The sequence below is a fragment of the Girardinichthys multiradiatus genome, chromosome 13 (genome assembly GCF_021462225.1).
Source record: "Girardinichthys multiradiatus isolate DD_20200921_A chromosome 13, DD_fGirMul_XY1, whole genome shotgun sequence".
Classification (NCBI taxonomy): Eukaryota; Metazoa; Chordata; class Actinopteri; order Cyprinodontiformes; family Goodeidae; genus Girardinichthys; species Girardinichthys multiradiatus.
In genome coordinates, this window is record NC_061806.1 from 22,602,428 (window position 1) to 22,621,667 (window position 19,240).

The 19,240-nt window shown below is 40.5% G+C and overlaps 1 protein-coding gene across 1 annotated transcript in view; it reads right to left on the minus strand.

Annotated features, from left to right (window-relative positions):
- Positions 1-11,183, minus strand: part of fbxl2 (F-box and leucine-rich repeat protein 2) — a 33,994-nt gene extending 22,811 nt beyond the window's left edge. The window contains exons 1-2 of the mRNA XM_047384655.1: positions 10,165-11,183; positions 4,393-4,454 (exon numbers count right to left, since the gene is read on the minus strand). Coding sequence (XP_047240611.1) covers positions 4,393-4,454; positions 10,165-10,194 — 92 coding nt within the window. The 5' untranslated portion in view covers positions 10,195-11,183. The remainder of the gene's footprint in view (positions 1-4,392; positions 4,455-10,164) is intronic.
- Between the last annotated feature and the right edge of the window lie 8,057 nt (positions 11,184-19,240).

Sequence of the window (19,240 nt, forward strand, 5' to 3'; positions counted from 1 at the left end):
ATTCTGGAAAAAAACCTTTTGGAGTCTGCAAGAGACCTGAGACTGGGACGGAGATTTATCTTCCAACAAGACAATGATCCAAAACATAAAGCCAAATCTACAATGGAAAGGTTCACAAATAAACGTATCCAGGTGTTGGAATGGCCAAGTCAAAGTCCAGACCTGAATCCAATCAAGAATTTGTGGAAAGAGCTGAAGACTGCTGTTCATGAACGCTCTCCATCCAACCTCATTGAGCTCGAGCTGTTATGCAAGGAAGAATGGGCACGAATTTCAGTCTCTCGATGTGCAAAACTGATAGAGACAAACTCCAAGCAACTTGCAGCTGTAAATGCAGCAAAGGGTGGCGCTACAAAGTATTAACGCAAGGAGGCCGAATAATATTGCACGCCCCACTTTCAGTTTTTTATTGGTTAAAACGTTTAACACATCCACTAAATTTCATTCCACTTCACGATTGTGTTCCACTTGTTGATTCTTCACAAAACATTTTTATTTTATATCTTTATGTTTGAAGCCTGAAATGTGGCAAGAGGTTGACCAGTTCAAGGTGGCCGAGTACTTTCGCAAGACGTGTCACTTTAAAGATGGAAAAATCTTTTTAAAAAATCAATTATCATGGTTTCATCTCTTCTGTTACAAAGAACCTGGCATTATAACACGGCTATGTGCACTTTAAAGAGCCACTGCATAGAGTTTTCCTAGGTCCTTTACTAGTTATAATTTTTTTAAAGATGGTGTGGGATTCGGATGAATAATTTCCTGTATTTAATGAAATTCATTCTTCCCTGTCCTTGAGAAAATATTACCAAAGCAACCGCTAAATTCAAACTGTTGAGTGTGATACCCAACTGCTGACCTCACAGTTTGATGACCCTGAGGTCATCCAAAAACGCTTCTTTCATTTGCAGCTAAAAAAGTCAACAGGGCCACACTTTCACATCATAGGTATGAATGCCACAGTAATTTAAGGAAATAGACACATTTGAGCTGTTGTTTTATTCAGAGTGGAATTATGATAAGGCAAACAACTTCAATGCATTTAAAAAATATATAATTGGGTCCACAAGTCTGAATTTATAGAATTTCCATACACTCCCTGAAATATCTGGATAAATGTCCCTTTAAAGGTTACACCTTGGCCATGCACCTTTTGCAAGTAATCACCCTCAAAGAAAGGAAAATTGGTTAGAATGACTGGAAACAACACAGGAACCACCAAGGCTCAATCCTGTCATAAACTGGAAGATGCTCGAACACAAGTGTCCACAGTGCGTTTAACATTAACACGGATTAAAAAAAAAAAAGTTAATTGCAACCAAGAAAGAAGCCCCAACTCTAAACTAAACCCTTTCAAGCTTAACTCAAATTTGCAGCTATCAACATGGACAAGTTAGGTGGCTTCTGGAGAAAGGTCTCATTGTGAGATGAGATACAGATTGAGATATTTGGCCACACTGCATGCATGTTTAGAAGAGTCAACGTGAGGGTTTCTAACCCAAGTATACTGTACCAACTATCAAGCACGGTAGAGGCACCATGCTGAAGGTCTGTGTTATAGTAGTTGCAACTCAGACCACCTCCAAATCCATCAACTTTACCTCCTAAAGCTAGATGGTTAAAACCTGGGCACAATTGGGTGTTCCGACAATGATTTTGAACATAAATCCAAACTTTTTTAATAAGTGGATAAAACAACCTAACATTAACGTGTGGAATGACCTCAATGCTCATGCTAATTCACTGACTATGTTTATAGGTCGTGTCGGTGCCAACCAATTTAATTACTGAGCTCTCACTACTAATTCTGATAGGGAGAGCAGTCAAGTATTCAGGTTTTTGGGCATTTAAGCTTTTTGGTGGATACAAAAATGTGTGGTTTCTCGGGAAGTTGGTATGGTAGATGAATCCAAACATTACTGGGTGTGTATATACAGATTTGGGCAGGTGAGTTTAGTTTTGTCTCCGTGTTAAATGTGGAAAATCCATGATAAATTCGAGCTTGTGCACCCAGTTCCAATTTAAAACAATTTAATAAAGTTGTTAGTTGCATTGTCTTTCCACTGTGAAAAGAAAAAAAAACAAGTTCAAATATGACTTTAAAAGCACAAAATGAGCGTATTTTACCTTCTCATTGGCACTCTAGTCATGATTGATCTCTGAATTGTGTAACATTTTGTGTCTGATTTCCAATCACCTGTTTTTTTGCAAAGCTCTGCAATTTCTCTTTGGGAACTACAATTTATAGTGTTCAAAATATTTATTTCTAGCCTTCCTGCCATGAGTGATTAATAGTTACTTTCTATGACAAGCAGAGGGGTTGTGGCTACATGGTGGAGCAGTGGGTTGGAGTGGTGCCCTGCAGTAAGAAGATCCCGCGTTCTGATCCCGGCATTGGGTCTTTCTGCATGGAGTTTGCATGTTCTCCTTGTGCATACAAGGGTTCTCTCAAGGTCCTCCTGTGGCTTCCCTCCACAGTCCAAAAACATAACTGTTAGGTCAATTGGTCAGTTTAAATTGCCCTTAGATGAGAGTGTGTGTGCATGGTTATTTGTCCTGTGTGTCTCTGTCTTGCCCTGTGTTGGACTGGCGACCTGTCCAGGGTATACCCCACCTATTGCCCCAATGACTGCTGGATATAGGCACCAGCTCCCCCGTGACTCTGCAAATACAAGTGGGCATAAACAGTGGATGGATGGAAGGTTGGATGGAGGAGATGAGGCATCTTCATGCTTTATGTAAAGATGCCTTCGCTCTTGAGAGAGCAGTTCTTATAAAACTGATTTTTGGTGGGCAGGTTTGGTCTTTAAGGACTGATATCCTGTATATTTCAGATATTTTCCTACTGGAACACACCTAAATCAAATTAATTTGTCATGAGCAAGCTCCTGCAAAAAGAGATGAAAACATGTCTGACCCCAGTTCTCGAGGACTAGAACTGTCCACCTCTGAGATTTCCAAAATGCTGCATGTTTCACAAGAGAAATGGGCTAAAAGCTCAAAAAGGATAAAACAGAATAAGTTTGCTGTGATACAGTCAGTGAGAAATGTGTGAATTGGCTTTTTGTTTTAGACAGCTCTTTACTGTAAGCTAAAAAGCTGAGCAGGAAACCACAAAAACTGCAATAAAAAAATGGTGAAGGAGCAAAATGAGCAGGACTACAGAAGTGTAGGTACTCCAGCTAACATGACTCCTTAGAAAACAGTTTCCTTTTGAACTATTTCTTCCAGGCTTTGTGCCATCTCTGATTCTTCGCTCCACTCTTTTTAAAACATCTCCCTGTTACTGAAAACAGCTAAAATAGAGCTTCCTTCTCTCAGTGAAAGCATTTACACTAAAGAGCGTTGTTATCACCAGAATCTGGTTGTGTCTATGTATGGTTGGTTCACTGTTTGGAAAAAGATTATATTTCCCATCATCCTGTTACTAGTGAATGCTAATTAAACCGAAAATCATCCGATCCTGCTAATTTCACAAGCTGGTTTCTTGTTTGTATTTCTAGCAAGACAAGGGGCTCATGGTTTCTATTTACTTTTTATGTATTTGTGCTATGTTTAGGAGTTTCCATCGTTAATTTAATTATCATCACCTTGAGTCAGGTGATTAAAGTATGACTTTAGCAGCTGCTAACTGTTTCAAGCTAGTGTAGATTTGCCACGTGGACAACATAATGTCCTTCACTGGCTAAAACAAAATTATAAAAGGAAAAAAAAAAGCTCTGGTTGACCCACAATCCATGATTTACAAACAAGATTTAATGCTGTCACAATGAGTCCTTCTCACTGCTGATGTTGTGTAACTGTCTCGATATGACACATGTGACAGTGGGTCATGTGTTGTAGCTGGAAAGCGCTTGCTATTCTGTCCAACCAGTGAAAGTGTGATGGTGCTAATGGGTGGACTGGTAGCCTCTTTGGAGTGCAGATGGAGCAGCAAAGGAGCACAGCACTGCGGAATTCCCCACAAGCTAAGTCAAACTATTTATAGAACACACACACACCGAAATACAGCTTACATAGGCCTCTGGAGTGTCTTACACATGCACACGCAATGTAGCATCACTCAAGCACAGAAATAACATGCATCAGAGGCGATACCTGCAGGTGCACCACTTTCCAAGATATAAGCAAACACACACAGCACATTCAAATAACCCTGGGAAGACCAGCACGTGTGAGGCTGTGCTTAATGCCAGATTTATGGAGCGTGTACAGCTGGTGTGTAACAAAATATTGGTCTGTGGGTCACACGTTTAACACCAAGGGCTGCAATACATAATATAAGAGCTCGAAGGTTTAGTCAGCTAATGAATAATCCAGACTTAAGCCTACAATCAAGGGCATTTGTGTTGTGTGTGAGAGACTGCATCACTGCTGTGGTTTCAACCCTACCTGAGAAGAAGCTCTTTGGGGAGCTTCTTGTTAATTGGGGCTTCATCAGTGTTTGAGAAGACCTGCAGAGACACAAGATAAATAACAATAATAGTAAGTGTATTGTAAGTTTAACAAGCTAATACAAAATCTAAGCTCTGTGAACACATAAAATGGCAAAAATCAAGACTTTTTTTTGTTTTATTTATGTTAAACATGAACAGAAACAGAGCCATACACTTTGTTTGCATTAGTCAACCAAAACTGAGCTCTTACGTCTTTAACTTATGCTAATAAACACACCAGAGACACATTTGGTTTCTCATGTCCACTCCCTGCAAGATTATAATTCTGCCAGCCTGGTCAGCTTGTTGGCATGCTTATCTCAATTAGCCTACTCGCTGGATGTCTGGCCATCTGCTGAGTGGCACACACACACACACGCTGTGACACACTCGTAAGGTTATTCAAGCCCAATCATTCTGGGTAAAGAACAGTTTCAGAACGTTCCCGATTGAGTTGGGCTTTGAATTTAGATTAGGGCAAATGGCCATAATCACAGTGCCTCTGCAGGCACACGCACATCCTGTCAGTAACACGCTTGTATCTTAAAGGAGTCAGCAAGTGTATCTAATGTGGAGGACCCCCTGCTGTGTCACATGCAAACAGGAAAACAAAAGGAGAGCAGAGTGATCGCAGTGCAGGATGAGCGAGGGTTGATGCAGGGAGCAGACATAACGTCTTTGAAGTAGAAAGCAGTGAAGGAGAGAGAAGAGAGGGCTAAAAGAGGAAGAAGAGATCAGAAAAAAGAAACGGAACTGCAGTCAAGGACCAGAGAAAAAGAAACAAAAAAAAGAAGTATTTGTTAAAACTACAAAGTAAAAGAAGAACCAGGAGACAAATTAGGAAATGAAGGTTAGAGTTTGTGAGGTCAAAAAGTCAAAAGAAAGGGAGTTGTCTGGTTGAGTTTCAGCAAAATATTAACCAAACTGGTTTGAATGTTAACAGCTCTGCTATGGTAACAACAAAACCGACAAAGATGCTTGAAGTACTTAAGCGTACTTAAGGTGTATCATCACAGCTTACACCTCTGCAACTCCATAAAACCCTATCATGTTTTATGTGACTAAAGCGTATTGTTATACTGACTATAAGCACCAACCACTGCAGTGTGCCAATATAAAGCTTTCAGACCATTTCAGGCTCCTACCTTATACTGTATAATGGCAAGGAAAACTCAGTTTAGGAGTGATCAGTTTAATTTCACTGATAGAAAATAAAAAGAACTGCAAAAAACAAATGTTATACATAAAAAAAGCAAAAAAGCCCCACAAATTTCAATTATTTTCAGCTTTTTGTGACAGACCAACAAAAAGCAGCAAATATGTGAAGTGGAAGAAAAATTGTACACGGTTTTCAAATGTCTTTGTAAAAAAAACAACAATGTTTTTGGTATGTATTCAGCCCTGATTTACCTGTTACCCCAAAATAAAACCATGTGCAACCAATTGCCTTCAGAGGTCACATAATTAGTAAACAGGGTTCAGTTGTCTGTAATTTAATCTTAGTATGAATGTAACTGTTCTCAGGGCTCAGAGGTCTGTTATACCACATTTTCAGAGCCAGTTCTGGTTCCCGAACGTGATTTAGAACCAAGAACTTTAGTGAACATACGACATGACCAAGGAACACAACAGCCAGGTCCAGGAGAAAGTTGTGGACAAGCTTGAAGCAGATTTATGTTATAAAACAACAGGGCTTTAAAACTGATTTACAACATGTTTCTGTACAATCACTGCTGTTCCATCTAATACTGCAGAACAATGATCGGATATACAGGTCCTTCTCAAAAAATTAGCATATTGTGATAAAGTTCATTATTTTCTATAATGTAATGATGAAAATTTAACATTCATATATTTTAGATTCATTGCACACTAACTGAAATATTTCAGGTCTTTTATTGTCTTAATACGGATGATTTTGGCATACAGCTCATGAAAACCCAAAATTCCTATCTCACAAAATTAGCATATTTCATCCGACCAATAAAAGAAAAGTGTTTTTAATACAAAAAACGTCAACCTTCAAATAATCATGTACAGTTATGCACTCAATACTTGGTCGGGAATCCTTTTGCAGAAATGACTGCTTCAATGCGGCGTGGCATGGAGGCAATCAGCCTGTGGCACTGAGGTCTTATGGAGGCCCAGGATGCTTCGATAGCGGCCTTCAGCTCATCCAGAGTGTTGGGTCTTGAGTCTCAACGTTCTCTTCACAATATCCCACAGATTCTCTATGGGGTTCAGGTCAGGAGAGTTGGCAGGCCAATTGAGCACAGTGATACCATGGTCAGTAAACCATTTACCAGTGGTTTTGGCACTGTGAGCAGGTGCCACGTCGTGCTGAAAAATGAAATCTTCATCTCCATAAAGCTTTTCAGCAGATGGAAGCATGAAGTGCTCCAAAATCTCCTGATAGCTAGCTGCATTGACCCTGCCCTTGATAAAACACAGTGGACCAACACCAGCAGCTGACACGGCACCCCAGACCATCACTGACTGTGGGTACTTGACACTGGACTTCTGGCATTTTGGCATTTCCTTCTCCCCAGTCTTCCTCCAGACTCTGGCACCTTGATTTCCGAATGACATGCAGAATTTGCTTTCATCCGGAAAAAGTACTTTGGACCACTGAGCAACAGTCCAGTGCTGCTTCTCTGTAGCCCAGGACTGGGGAATGTGGCACCTGTAGCCCATTTCCTGCACACGCCTGTGCACGGTGGCTCTGGATGTTTCTACTCCAGACTCAGTCCACTGCTTCCGCAGGTCCCCCAAGGTCTGGAATCGGCCCTTCTCCACAATCTTCCTCAGGGTCCGGTCACCTCTTTTCGTTGTGCAGCGTTTTCTGCCACACTTTTTCCTTCCCACAGACTTCCCACTGAGGTGCCTTGATACAGCACTCTGGGAACAGCCTATTCGTTCAGAAATTTCTTTCTGTGTCTTACCCTCTTGCTTGAGGGTGTCAATAGTGGCCTTCTGGACAGCAGTCAGGTCGGCAGTCTTACCCATGATTGGGGTTTTGAGTGATGAACCAGGCTGGGAGTTTTAAAGGCCTCAGGAATCTTTTGCAGGTGTTTAGAGTTAACTCGTTGATTCAGATGATTAGGTTCATAGCTCGTTTAGAGAGCCTTTTAATGATATGCTAATTTTGTGAGATAGGAATTTTGGGTTTTCATGAGCTGTATGCCAAAATCATCCGTATTAAGACAATAAAAGATCTGAAATATTTCAGTTAGTGTGCAATGAATCTAAAATATATGAATGTTAAATTTTCATCATGACATTATGGAAAATAATGAGCTTTATCACAATATGCTAATATTTTGAGAAGGACCTGTACGTAGTATCAACACTCGCTGATCACTGCATGGGTGGCAAAGTGTATCCGCTACAAACCTTGGTGTGTGTGAAATATGCATCAACAGGCACCTCCACTGCATCAGGAGCAGAGGCACATCTCACAAAGCACTGTTGTACTTGTTATTTTGAAAAGAGTGGCACAACCGCTTAGTCCGTCTGACAGCCTGTGCAAGGTAAGCATTAACCAGAGAAGCCAAGAGGCCCATGTTAACCGTGGAGGAGTTGCAGAGATCCACAGCTCAGATAGGAGAATTTGTCGACAGGAAATATACTAATCGTGCACTCTAAAGATCTTCATCAAACTGCTGATGAAGAATTGTTGAAAGAAAACAGGGGACACGGCAAACGTGGAAGAAGGTGTTCTGGTCATATCAGACCAAAATTCAGGTGTCTAATAGTCAACTAGTAAAACTGCTCTTTCCACCATACACTCGTTTTCATGTAAGAACACCACCTCCTGTTGAGATTCACTCGCACTGAGCTTGCGAGCACACCAGACTGAGAGAGTCAAGTACCATCAAGTCAAACCCTAAAATTCTTTAAATTCTTTGCGTTGTTCACACATCCCAGCGATGTGTGAACAACACATCAGACAAACCGCGCTCACCGCTCGTCGAACGGTGTGTTAGAAGGACCGAACACGATGTGAAGTAAAATGCTGAGAGGCAAGATGGTTTTATTAGGACTGTTAGGATTAAAAGCTTTCATTTTGTACTACTTCTCTGCAACACTGGATTTTGTGTTGCTAATCTAAAACCACACAGTGTGCTGAATGAAGCATATCATGGAGACAGTGTCCCTCAAGTCTTCAGAGTTTGTAAATAAGTTGGAAGACATCTTTCGACTTCACACGACATGTGCATGGCTGTGACGGGTTCTCTGTCATGGCATATTTACAGCAGACAGTGCTGAGGCTGTGTAGATCTCACTCACAGCCAACTCAGCCGAGATCAATGCTAATCATTCATACAGTTTTAATTAAAAAAAACCTTCCTTTGTGCAGCTAGCTGCTGTATCAGCAAGCCCAACTAATAAAACAAATATCAGCTTTTTATAGTTATGTCACTCTAAAATATGTAGATCATATTCTGCTCAAATTGACTTGAAAACTACTACTAAATATAGAAAGTCTATGAATCAAAAGAAAACAATAAATCATTGAGACAGAATTATTGCGGGTGTAACGATGTTATTGATTTATTTGCAAACAGCAGGAATAATTGTTGATTTTCTGTTCTGAATAAATGCAGATATATTGTGCCATCCATTTTTTTTTTTCCATTTTTATATAAATAAGGCTGAAAAGTTGGTGGTAATGTTGCCTTGAAGCAAGAAGGTCCAGGGTTTGAATTCCAGCCTATAGGGTCTTTCTGCTTGTAGTTTGCCTGTTTTCCCCTGTGCATGTATGGGTTCTCTCTGGCTTCCTCCCACAGCCACAGGTATGTGGCTGCTGGGTTAATTGGTTCTTCTAAATTGGCCTTGGGTATGAGTGTGTGTGCATGGTTGGTTGGTTGTCCTGTCGAGGATGTAACTGCAGGAAAAAATGTATTTCGCCACGTTACCCATTTGATTTGGTTCCGATGTGCACCTTTTCAATATGGCCTAGTTAATAAAGAACCACCACATTAAATTGGTTGTGGTTACAGGTAACCAAAAAGAGAAAATGTTGTCAATTACTTGAGTTATTTGCAATTACAATGTGCATAAAATTCGACTGGAGCATAGTCACATGCAGGAAAAATCATTAGACAGGTAGCTTTAAATTATTGTTTAACAGATAAAAAAAAAAATCTAATTTAAATTTGTAATCTGCAGTAGAAGGGTCAATTTTTAATCTACAAATCTGAAGTCTTGAGAGTTAGGTTTAAGGAGTAAGGAGCTCTTCGGGGGCCCCTTGTTGGCCTCCAGGGATCATAGACAGCAGCCTAGTTTGCTCATGCCTTAGGTAGGCTCTGTCCCTCATGACATATATGTGTGGTACGTCTTTTCTGGGGACGGGGGAGTATTAGGATCAATCCAGCCCGTGTCTTCTGCCCAGTCAGAGTGGGAACTATATGAATGCTGCAGCCCACTCCTGAAAGCCTGTGACCTCAGGCGACAAACCCTGATCTATTGACTGTAAACCCAGCCACAGCCCTGCTGTCTGTCCCGCAGTGTTCTCGCTGTCCGCTGCTGTTGGTGCGGGAGGACAACAACAGGATTTCGGATTACCCTTGACCAACAAAACGCCTCAGTTTCTGACTGCGTGTACAAATTAGCAGCAAAGCCCAACGCACGCACACACACTTAAACACAGTTTGCTTACACAAGACTCCCTATTGGAGACAAACAGTTTAACCGTTGGTGGTCCACTCCCTCCCCATGTCGTTACCTCGAACCGGCTCTTGGTGATACCGTTCATGTCTACGGCGGCTCCTTCCTGCTGCAGACAGAACCAACGGAGCCGCTTCTCGGGCTGATTTTCTCGCCGTTTTGTTTTTGGGAACGTAGGAGCTGAGCTGAGCTGAAGCTGGGTCTTCACACCCTCCTCCACCACCTCCTCCTCCTCCTCCTCCTCCCCCCAGCCGCCAGCGAGGCTCCTGTCTCCGGGTCAGTGAGGAGGCGGCAGCGGTGGTCGCAGCGAGGCGTGGTGTGGGTCCGAAGAAGCGGCCTGCGGTACAGTGAACGCTCGCTGTCTCGGAGAGCAAACGGCACCCCAGCACGTCTCATCACAGGGTTACCAAAATAACAATAATAACATGGACGGTTCTGTCAAGTGACTTCACTTCCGCCTCTCCCTTCATCTTTGCGTACCAGAACGAGTCAGCTGCGTGGACCGAACCCGCAAAAAAACAAACAAACACACACACACACACACGCACACACAGGCGGTGAATGAGATATTAACGATTCACGTCAAGTTGTGTTACGGCGGCTGGCAGGAACGCTTTCCTCGCTCTTTTCTGTTTACTTGCGGGGGGAAGGGGAGGGGCCACGTGATGTCACTGCTGCGGGAAAAGCACGCGTGGTCGATTTGTTTTGATTGTGAGGTCCTCGGGGGGCCTGTTTCTCCACAGCAGAATTCAGCCCTCCGCGATAAGGGAACAACCCTGGCTTTAACGGGAACGGCAGCCGAGGCCGAGGAAAAACAAATAAGGAATGTATGCGTTTTATTACCGCAAACATCCAGGAAAAAAAATATTTGCATGTCTGAAAAACATAATGACCATATGATGGTCACGCAAACCGTCTTGCTATCCTTCCTTCAGCGCAGACGGGGTTTCTTTTGTTTTGCCCTTTAAATCTGTGTCTTCACTGTCAAAACACAGTAATACTGAGTAACTGCCTCGCTGAAAAGCTGAAGTTGTCTTGGAAACAGAGGCATGCGCGCTTCATCATTGCATAATGTTTTTGACAGTTCCATAAATAACGGTGGAGTTTATTTATTTCCGGGCTTATGAGGCTTACATTTAAATTTCACTTGTTTTACTGAGATTTTATGTGTTAGACCATCAAAAAAAGTTGTGTATAACTGATACACGGCTTTCAACGTTGTGTTACACGTAAAAATCTGAAACTGCGGTGTTCAGCCCCTTTTAATTTGATGAATAAAATCTTTCTCACTGTTTTCAGTGCTTAGTGAACAAACAACGTCATAAATACCAACGAACACACTGGGCGGATCAGGGATGAATATATTGTGAAGTTAACGCAGGGTTAGGTTATAAAACATTATCTTAAGCTTTGAACTTTTCAAAAAACACTGATCCATTATTTGAAAATGGAAAGTGTTTGACTGAAAGGAAAACCTATCAAGGCATGGAGGTCCATGGTTGTTCTGGAGGAGCTGTAGAATTATGGACAGCTCAGGTGTCAAAACTATTAATTGTGCACTCCTCAAATCTGGCCTGAATAGAAAAGCAGGATAAGGAGACCATTATTAAAAGAAGTCCCATATTAAGTTTATGACACTTCATGCAGGAGATGCAGCAAACATTTAAAAGAAGATGCTCTGGTCAAATAAGGCCAAACAAGACTTTTTGGGCTAACTGCAAAACAATATGAGTGGAAGCTAACACTGCACATCACGCTGGACGTGTCACCCCAACAGTGACAAATGATGGTGGCAGCATCATGCTGTGGGGATGCTTTTCTTCAGCAGGGACATGGAGCTGTATAGAGCTTATGGGAAGATGGATGGAGCTAAATAAGGGACAAAACAAAATGAACAAGGTACTCAAAATACATATTAATGAAGTGAATGCTGAAATGGTACACACGGTCAAATTTCTTGGTGTTATTATTGATGATAAACTGAACTGTAAACCTTACATCAGATGCACATTCAAAGTAATATATCCAAATGTTGCACAAAGCTAAACATGTGTTAGATGGAAAAAGCACTCCGCATTCTGCTCTGCTCCATAGTTTTACCATATTGACATTACTGTGCAGAGGTTTGGGGAAACAACAACACTATATAGTCATTACTAATACTTTAAAAAAGAGCATTATGAGTAAATAACAAGGCGTGGCATCATACTAAACCACTATACATACAATCAAAATTATTAAAACTTGCTGACATTGTTACAGCTCTAATAATGTATACAGCTAAAAATAACCAACTGCCAGAAAATATTAAAAAAAATATTCAAGAGAAGGGAAGGAGTTTGTGAGTTAGTAGGTACACGTCAATATCAAACACAGATCATTAGAACAAGAAGAAAAGGTTGTTCTGTCTGTGGGGTGAAGCTTTGGAGCGGTCTTAAAATTAAGCTGAAGCAATGTTCAAACATGCACTCTAAACACTGCAAGGGTAAAAATAACCCAATTTGTAACTCAGTGCTGGGTGAAATTTGAACCGAATCAACCCTGGGTTGTTTCAACTCAACAGGTTTGGGTTATTGGTTTGACCCAGCATACTGGGTTAGGACAACAGTCCAATGATTGGGTAAAAGTGATTGGGTATCTGTCTCCAGCAGTTACTGGGCAAGAGGGTAACACAGAGACATTCAGGACAATCATACACTCACTAATTCATATCTAAACGCTGTTTAGAGCAATCAATTGACCGAACAGTCATGTTTCTGGACTGTGGAAGGAAGTCAGAGTACCCAGAGAAAATCTACGCATGGACAGGGAGAACATGCAAACTGCATGTAGAAAGACTCTGGGCTGGGATTCAAACCTTGGACCTTCCAGCTGCAAGGCAACAGTGCAAACTAATTAACTAACTAATTCTAAGTCTGCACAGTAGCACAGACTTAGAATTACCCACATTATTAATTAATTAACAAAAATAACCCTATGTCTTTTAAACTGTTAGAGTTAAAAATTTACTTACTGTGTTTTATATCAGAGGAAAAGTCTAGTGATATCTGATCATGTCACAGTCTAGATGAAAATGGCAGTTTGTGAAGAATGATGTAGCTTCTTCTTAGGTTTATCTTCAAGTCCAACCAATTGGGTAAAATTTTGACCCCATGACTCTTACCCAGCAGTTGAGTTGTGAAAATAACCTCACATTTATTACTGTACGAAGTCGTTTAAAACTTGGTATAAAAAAGATGATTACAGACGAATATAAGACTTGAAGAGTAATTATTATTTTTGTTACCTCTCATTATTTTTGTTATTACTGCATAATGTATTATTGTCTTAAGATAACAGTCACTTGGGTTTATGGAATGCACTTTATTATTTTATTTCAATTTATTTTGTTGTTTTGGATTACAAATTTTGTATGAAATTAGGCATTTTCTTCAGGATGAACTAGACATTATGGGAAAAATGTCACAGGAGAAAGGCTAGGTTAATGAAGAACATTATGGAGAACCCTGAGCATCCTCTTCAATTCAATTCAATTCAATTCAATTCAGTTTATTTATATAGCGCCAATTCACAACACATGTTGTCTCAAGGCACTTCACAAAAGTCAGGTACATACATTCCAATTAATCCTAATCATTGAACATTGCAGTCAGATTCAGTTATTTATTCAAATTGGATAAAAAGTTTTTCTATCTAAGGAAACCCAGCAGATTGCATCCAGTCAGTGACTTGCAGCATTCACTCCTCCTGGATGAGCATGTAGAGACAGTGGACGGTCACTGGCGTTGACTTTGCAGCAATCCCTCATACTGAGCATGCATGTAGCGAGGAAAAACTCCCTTTTAACAGGAAGAAACCTCCAGTAGAACCAGGCTCAGTGTGAGCGGCCATCTGCCACGACCGACTGGGGGTTTGAGAGAACAGAGCAGAGACACAAAGAGAACAAAGAAGCACTGATCCAGGAGTACTTTCTATGGGAAGGAAAAGTAAATGTTTATGGATGTAGCTCCTCTTCATGAGACTGTTGTACAACAACAGAGTGTCTTCAGTCAGAGGCTTCTTCAGATCTGCTGCAAGACAGACCGCTACAGGAGATCCTTCCTGCCTATAGCCATCAGCATCTACAACGGCTCTTTGAGGAAACCCTCATAATGAGCTACAACAACATTTACTTTCCTTTTGGAATGAATAAAGTCTTTTTGAATTGAATATAAGTTTATACTTCTGTCCTTTCCTTTGAGTGTATGAATATGGAATACTGGTAAATATTACTGCTATCTGCTGTTACTTTCAACAACATTTTGAAATAAATTTAAAGGAAGCCTTCCAGCAGGACAACCACCCTAAACATACAACCAGAGCTCAGTTTAATTATTTTGATCAGACATAAATCGATCAAAAATGTTTGCTTAGGCTCTCCACCCAATCACATATTTGAGCTATTTTACAAAGATAAGTTCATTCTCTAGATGTGCAAAGCTGGTAGAGAAATAAGGGGAAAGACTGTAACTGAAACTGTAATTGCAGCCATTTCCGTTTAAAACATTTTAACCACACAACTATTAATAATAGGTAGTTTGATGTGCATCAGTGTATTTTGTTAAATGTGATTTTCTGTTATTCTCAACAAGATAATATCGAAACAAAAGGGAACCACTGTGTTGTACTTCATTGTGAAATGAAGTACAACACATAAGGTAAACTATATGCTAAGCCAACTATTGTAGTATACATGTAGTATATTTTTTGTTGTACTTACTCGTCATTGACTGTCTTGCATTAAAATGCAAAGTTAGCTGCAAAATCAAAATGTATTTCTGTTTTGTAAATTCCATTTAGTCTACAGGGTCTGAAAAATAATCTCTGTAATATTTTGTGCTGTTTCCCACTAAAGATTTTAAATGCTTTAGGTTTACAAATAATGACATATTTTCTCACACAATATTTTTAATTAAGCAAATGATTTATACGCTACTATGGTAATTATTATGGCAGGTTCAAGATAACCTGCATGGTGATTTACGGATCCAGGAGGAAAATTTGTCTAATTGTCATGTGTTCTCCAACTCTATGGCTAGAGGGCGCTCTGACATAGCCAGCCTTCCTTGATCATTGGATGAGCTGGGAAAAAAATACTTTTACTCTTACAATGCAGCAGAACTCTGAGAAAAATTGAAAGGGGGATGAAGAAAAAAATGAATCACATGCGTTTGTGATTATGTACCCAATATGAACTGAATGGCTGACCTTATCATGTAGATCACAGTTAGAAAAATCAGTTGTATTTTGGAGGCATTTGCAAGAGTATGTCTTGCTTAATAGTCCAAACTTTGCTTTTGTAAAAAGTGATCCCCCCCAGGGTTCAAGGCTACATCATCGCTGATTTGGTTTTTCCTTTTTTATTTATTTATGTATTTTTCTCTAAGTTAATTTTTGATAAAGAAGTGTATACTTCCTTGTTTCCAGAATGCTTTTCAGTTCAGACTTACCATGAAAGCAACACAATGTAAAGGATGGCACATTACTGGTGAACGTATCCATCCATCCATCCATCGTCCTCCTCATATCTGAGAGCAGGTTGCGGGGGCAACAGTTCCAGGCAACGGGAGGCACACAAGAGGCATCCTGATCAGATGTCCAAACCACCTTAATTGAATATGTTTTATTTTTCACCTGTCTTTTAGTATCTTGCCCCACTGAAACAATTGATTTAGAGAGATTTGTTTCCATCATGGCATTAAGTAAAGGCGGGGATCGTCTTTTGAAGTAGTTTTTCTTAAAAAGATTTTTCTTGCATGTGTTTCCAACAATATGACCCTTTGGGTTGAGTAGACTCTGTGGTCAACACCTTTCATTTTGAGCTTTCCAAACTCAAAAATCAGACATAATTTTGTATTTTACTAGTTTGTCCCTCAGAAGTCCTCGCTGGATGGTATTAAAAGTACTGGAGAAATCAAAGAACATGATCCTCAGTGCTTCCTGGCTTCTACAGGTGGGTCAGAGTTCGGAGCAGGACATAGATGATGGCATCACTCACCCCAATAGGATGGTAGGTGAACAGCAGCGGATCCAACAAAGACCTCACCAAGGTTCTACTGGCCTGTAGCTGCAGAGGTCCTTCGGATAGGTGATTCTCAGCACTGGTTCAACACAGGAGGTCTTCCATAGCTGTGGTACTTTTCCCATCTTCAAGCTCATGTTGACCATGTATCCAATGATGCCACATGTTGATTTGCCTAGCACCTCCGGAGCCTGGAGCTGATGCCCTACAGACCTACAACATTTCGCATCTTGATCTTTTGCAGCTCATTTCTCACCTGAAGTGTTGAAAGGGACAGGAGGGGGATGTCTGATGGATGGAGCCCTCTGAAGAAATAACAAAACATAACATGAAATTAACAACACAAAACAAAATAACCAACATTTGGCACAAATTAACTAAAAAGAGAAACAAAGTTAGAGCAAAATGAGGTTAAATGGCTACCCATGGATGCAAAACAATCACATTTAAGCAGAAAATTAAATAAAACATGAACACAAAAAATGAGGACAAATTTGATATTATTAAACACACATTAAACAATAATGTGTACAATTAGCACTACATTTAGACATAAAATGTAACAAAAAATAACACACTCAACTGTGCCCGTGAACTACCTTAATTTATCTTGTAATTAAACTATTTGCCATTAAAAAACTACATCAGACTGATCCAATATATGAAAGATGCACAACTGATAATGCAAACCAGTCTGTCAGTGTAGAGGTCCTCAAAAGACTAGAGGACGTTCGGCTTTATTATTAATACAAACTCATTTAAATCTCTAAAGTTTCCCCTCTGATCAAATAGTGTAGCAAGAAACATCAATCTGAGCCAGACAAAACACATGCAAGCACAACAAACCCCAGTTGTTGCAAATAATTTATCTATAATATTCATGCAGCACGTTTCCCCTCCTCAATCCTCTGCATCAGTGGGCAATTAACAATCTCCCATCAAATGAATTAGCTCGGTTCTTTGAATAGCAGAACGCATCACCCATCATGACTCAGCTGTGCATGGCAGCTCAGTGTAGAATGTGTCCTGATGATCGCAATGCGTGCTACAACGTCAAGCAGGGTCAACTGTCACGCACACAATTCTTCAACACAGGCTGACAAAATGCTGAAAGTGTTGATACAGCGTGCTTATAAATTTACCAGGGGGGGGGGAATGCTGAGCTCTTGTGCATTGTTTAGAGGATATATGGGATTACTCTGATTACTCTGTTTTGATTATTTATTTTACCTTTCCTTGTGCTCATCTTGCTCAGTTACCTCGGGACCAATGTTCAGATATGTAAATGAAAAACACATCAAGAAACACCTTTAACAGCTGGTCCCCCACACAACGCTCTCATCACTCACCGCTGTCACCCAACCAATCACCATCCTCAGTATTTATGCTACTCGGTTCAGTTAGTCATTGCTGGATTTTCCTGTCGTTCTGTTTTCTTCTGTAATGCTGTTATTAAGTGTGTCATACTAATTTCCTTTATAGCCTCCATCATTCTGCCTGTCTCCTGCCTGCATTCGATCCTCAACCATCTCCAAAAATTACTTCAAAGGCATTAGTTATTTTGGGGGATTTTATACATTTTTCAGGGAACAACAATTATATAGCATCACATTTTAAGGGCTTTAAAGAATAAGATTTAGGAGAACAAGTTTTAATTCATGGTGGATTTTTTTCTAATCCCCACATGGTTGGATTTTTTTATATGGGAACGAATAAATACAAACAACGCAATTAATCTGTGGTTAAATGTCTTTTGTAAGTTGCACCTGACATGGTTTACATAGCCAATAACAAGTTTCTGTAATAATTCCACATAGATATTTAACCATTCATTTGAGAATTTGTTTAAATAAACTGGTTGCCATCCTGGCAAGGGCCCTACTTTAAATCATGGTCACCAGTTTTTCAATAATGCAGAGGTCTGGGCTTTGGTAGGACCATGCTAGTCTGCATCTATTCCAAGGCATGTGTTTGGGATTGGTTGTTCATGTTCTAACCTTCTAGTTTTTGACCAAGAGTCAAATGTTTAATGGAGGGCTATAACAGTGGAATAAAGTTTGAGGTGGATTTGTTTTATTATTGCAGGTTATGTGCACACCAACACCATCACACACTGAAAGCAACTTGATGCATTTTATTTCCAGTCTACCTTGAGTGATTCACAGGAAGAAGAGTCACAGAAGGTCCGCCCTGATGATTCTCTCCGCAGACCTAATTGATAGTATGTTGTAGGTTGGACATGTCCTGTTTTGTGGATGAGCCAAACCACACAGTAATGGATGAAAACAGGACAGACTGAATAATGGTAGAGTAGAAGATGACTCCCAGCTCCTGTGGAAGGTTGTACTCCTTGAGTTGCCACAGGGAGTACAGTTTCTGCTGGGCCTTCTTCTCAACACTATCTTTGTGTGAGGACCATCTCAAGACCTGAGAAAAGGTGGTTCCTCGGAACCGAAAGTGATCCACAGTAGACAAAGTGTTGTTGAGGATAGTGAGTGGTGACTGTGTGGGGGATGTCTTCCAGAAGTCCACCATCCTCTCCACTGTCTTGAGCAGGTTAAGCTCACCAGTGTACATGCAAGTCAACCTCCTGTCTGTATACAGACTCGGGTTAGGGTTACTGTCCTGCATCAGACCAATAACAGTGGTGTTATCTGCAAACTTAAGGAGTTTCATAGACGGAAGGGCTGAGATGCAGTCAACCAATTGGTCTGTAAAAAATTACTATAACACACAATAGCAATCACATTTCATGAAGTAATGGAGCCCCTGGTCTCCATAGCTTTTTAGGTGAGGTAAAGTTAAAGAATTGTTTGTGCAATACATTACTACCAACACAGGGAAATAGCCCCACAGTATGATGCTGCCATCACCATGGCTGACAGTTAAAACGGTGTTCTTAGGTGTGAAAGCCAAACATTGACTTCTCTAAACGTGTTTCTGGTCATTGTAGTCAGAGGCTACTTTTCTTAGCCGGCAGTGTCTCAGTCTATGGTGATTTAAAACTAGTTTCAGGATGGACAGTGCCACTGGTATTCCAACAGTTTCCAGTTTATGACTGAATTAAGCCTTG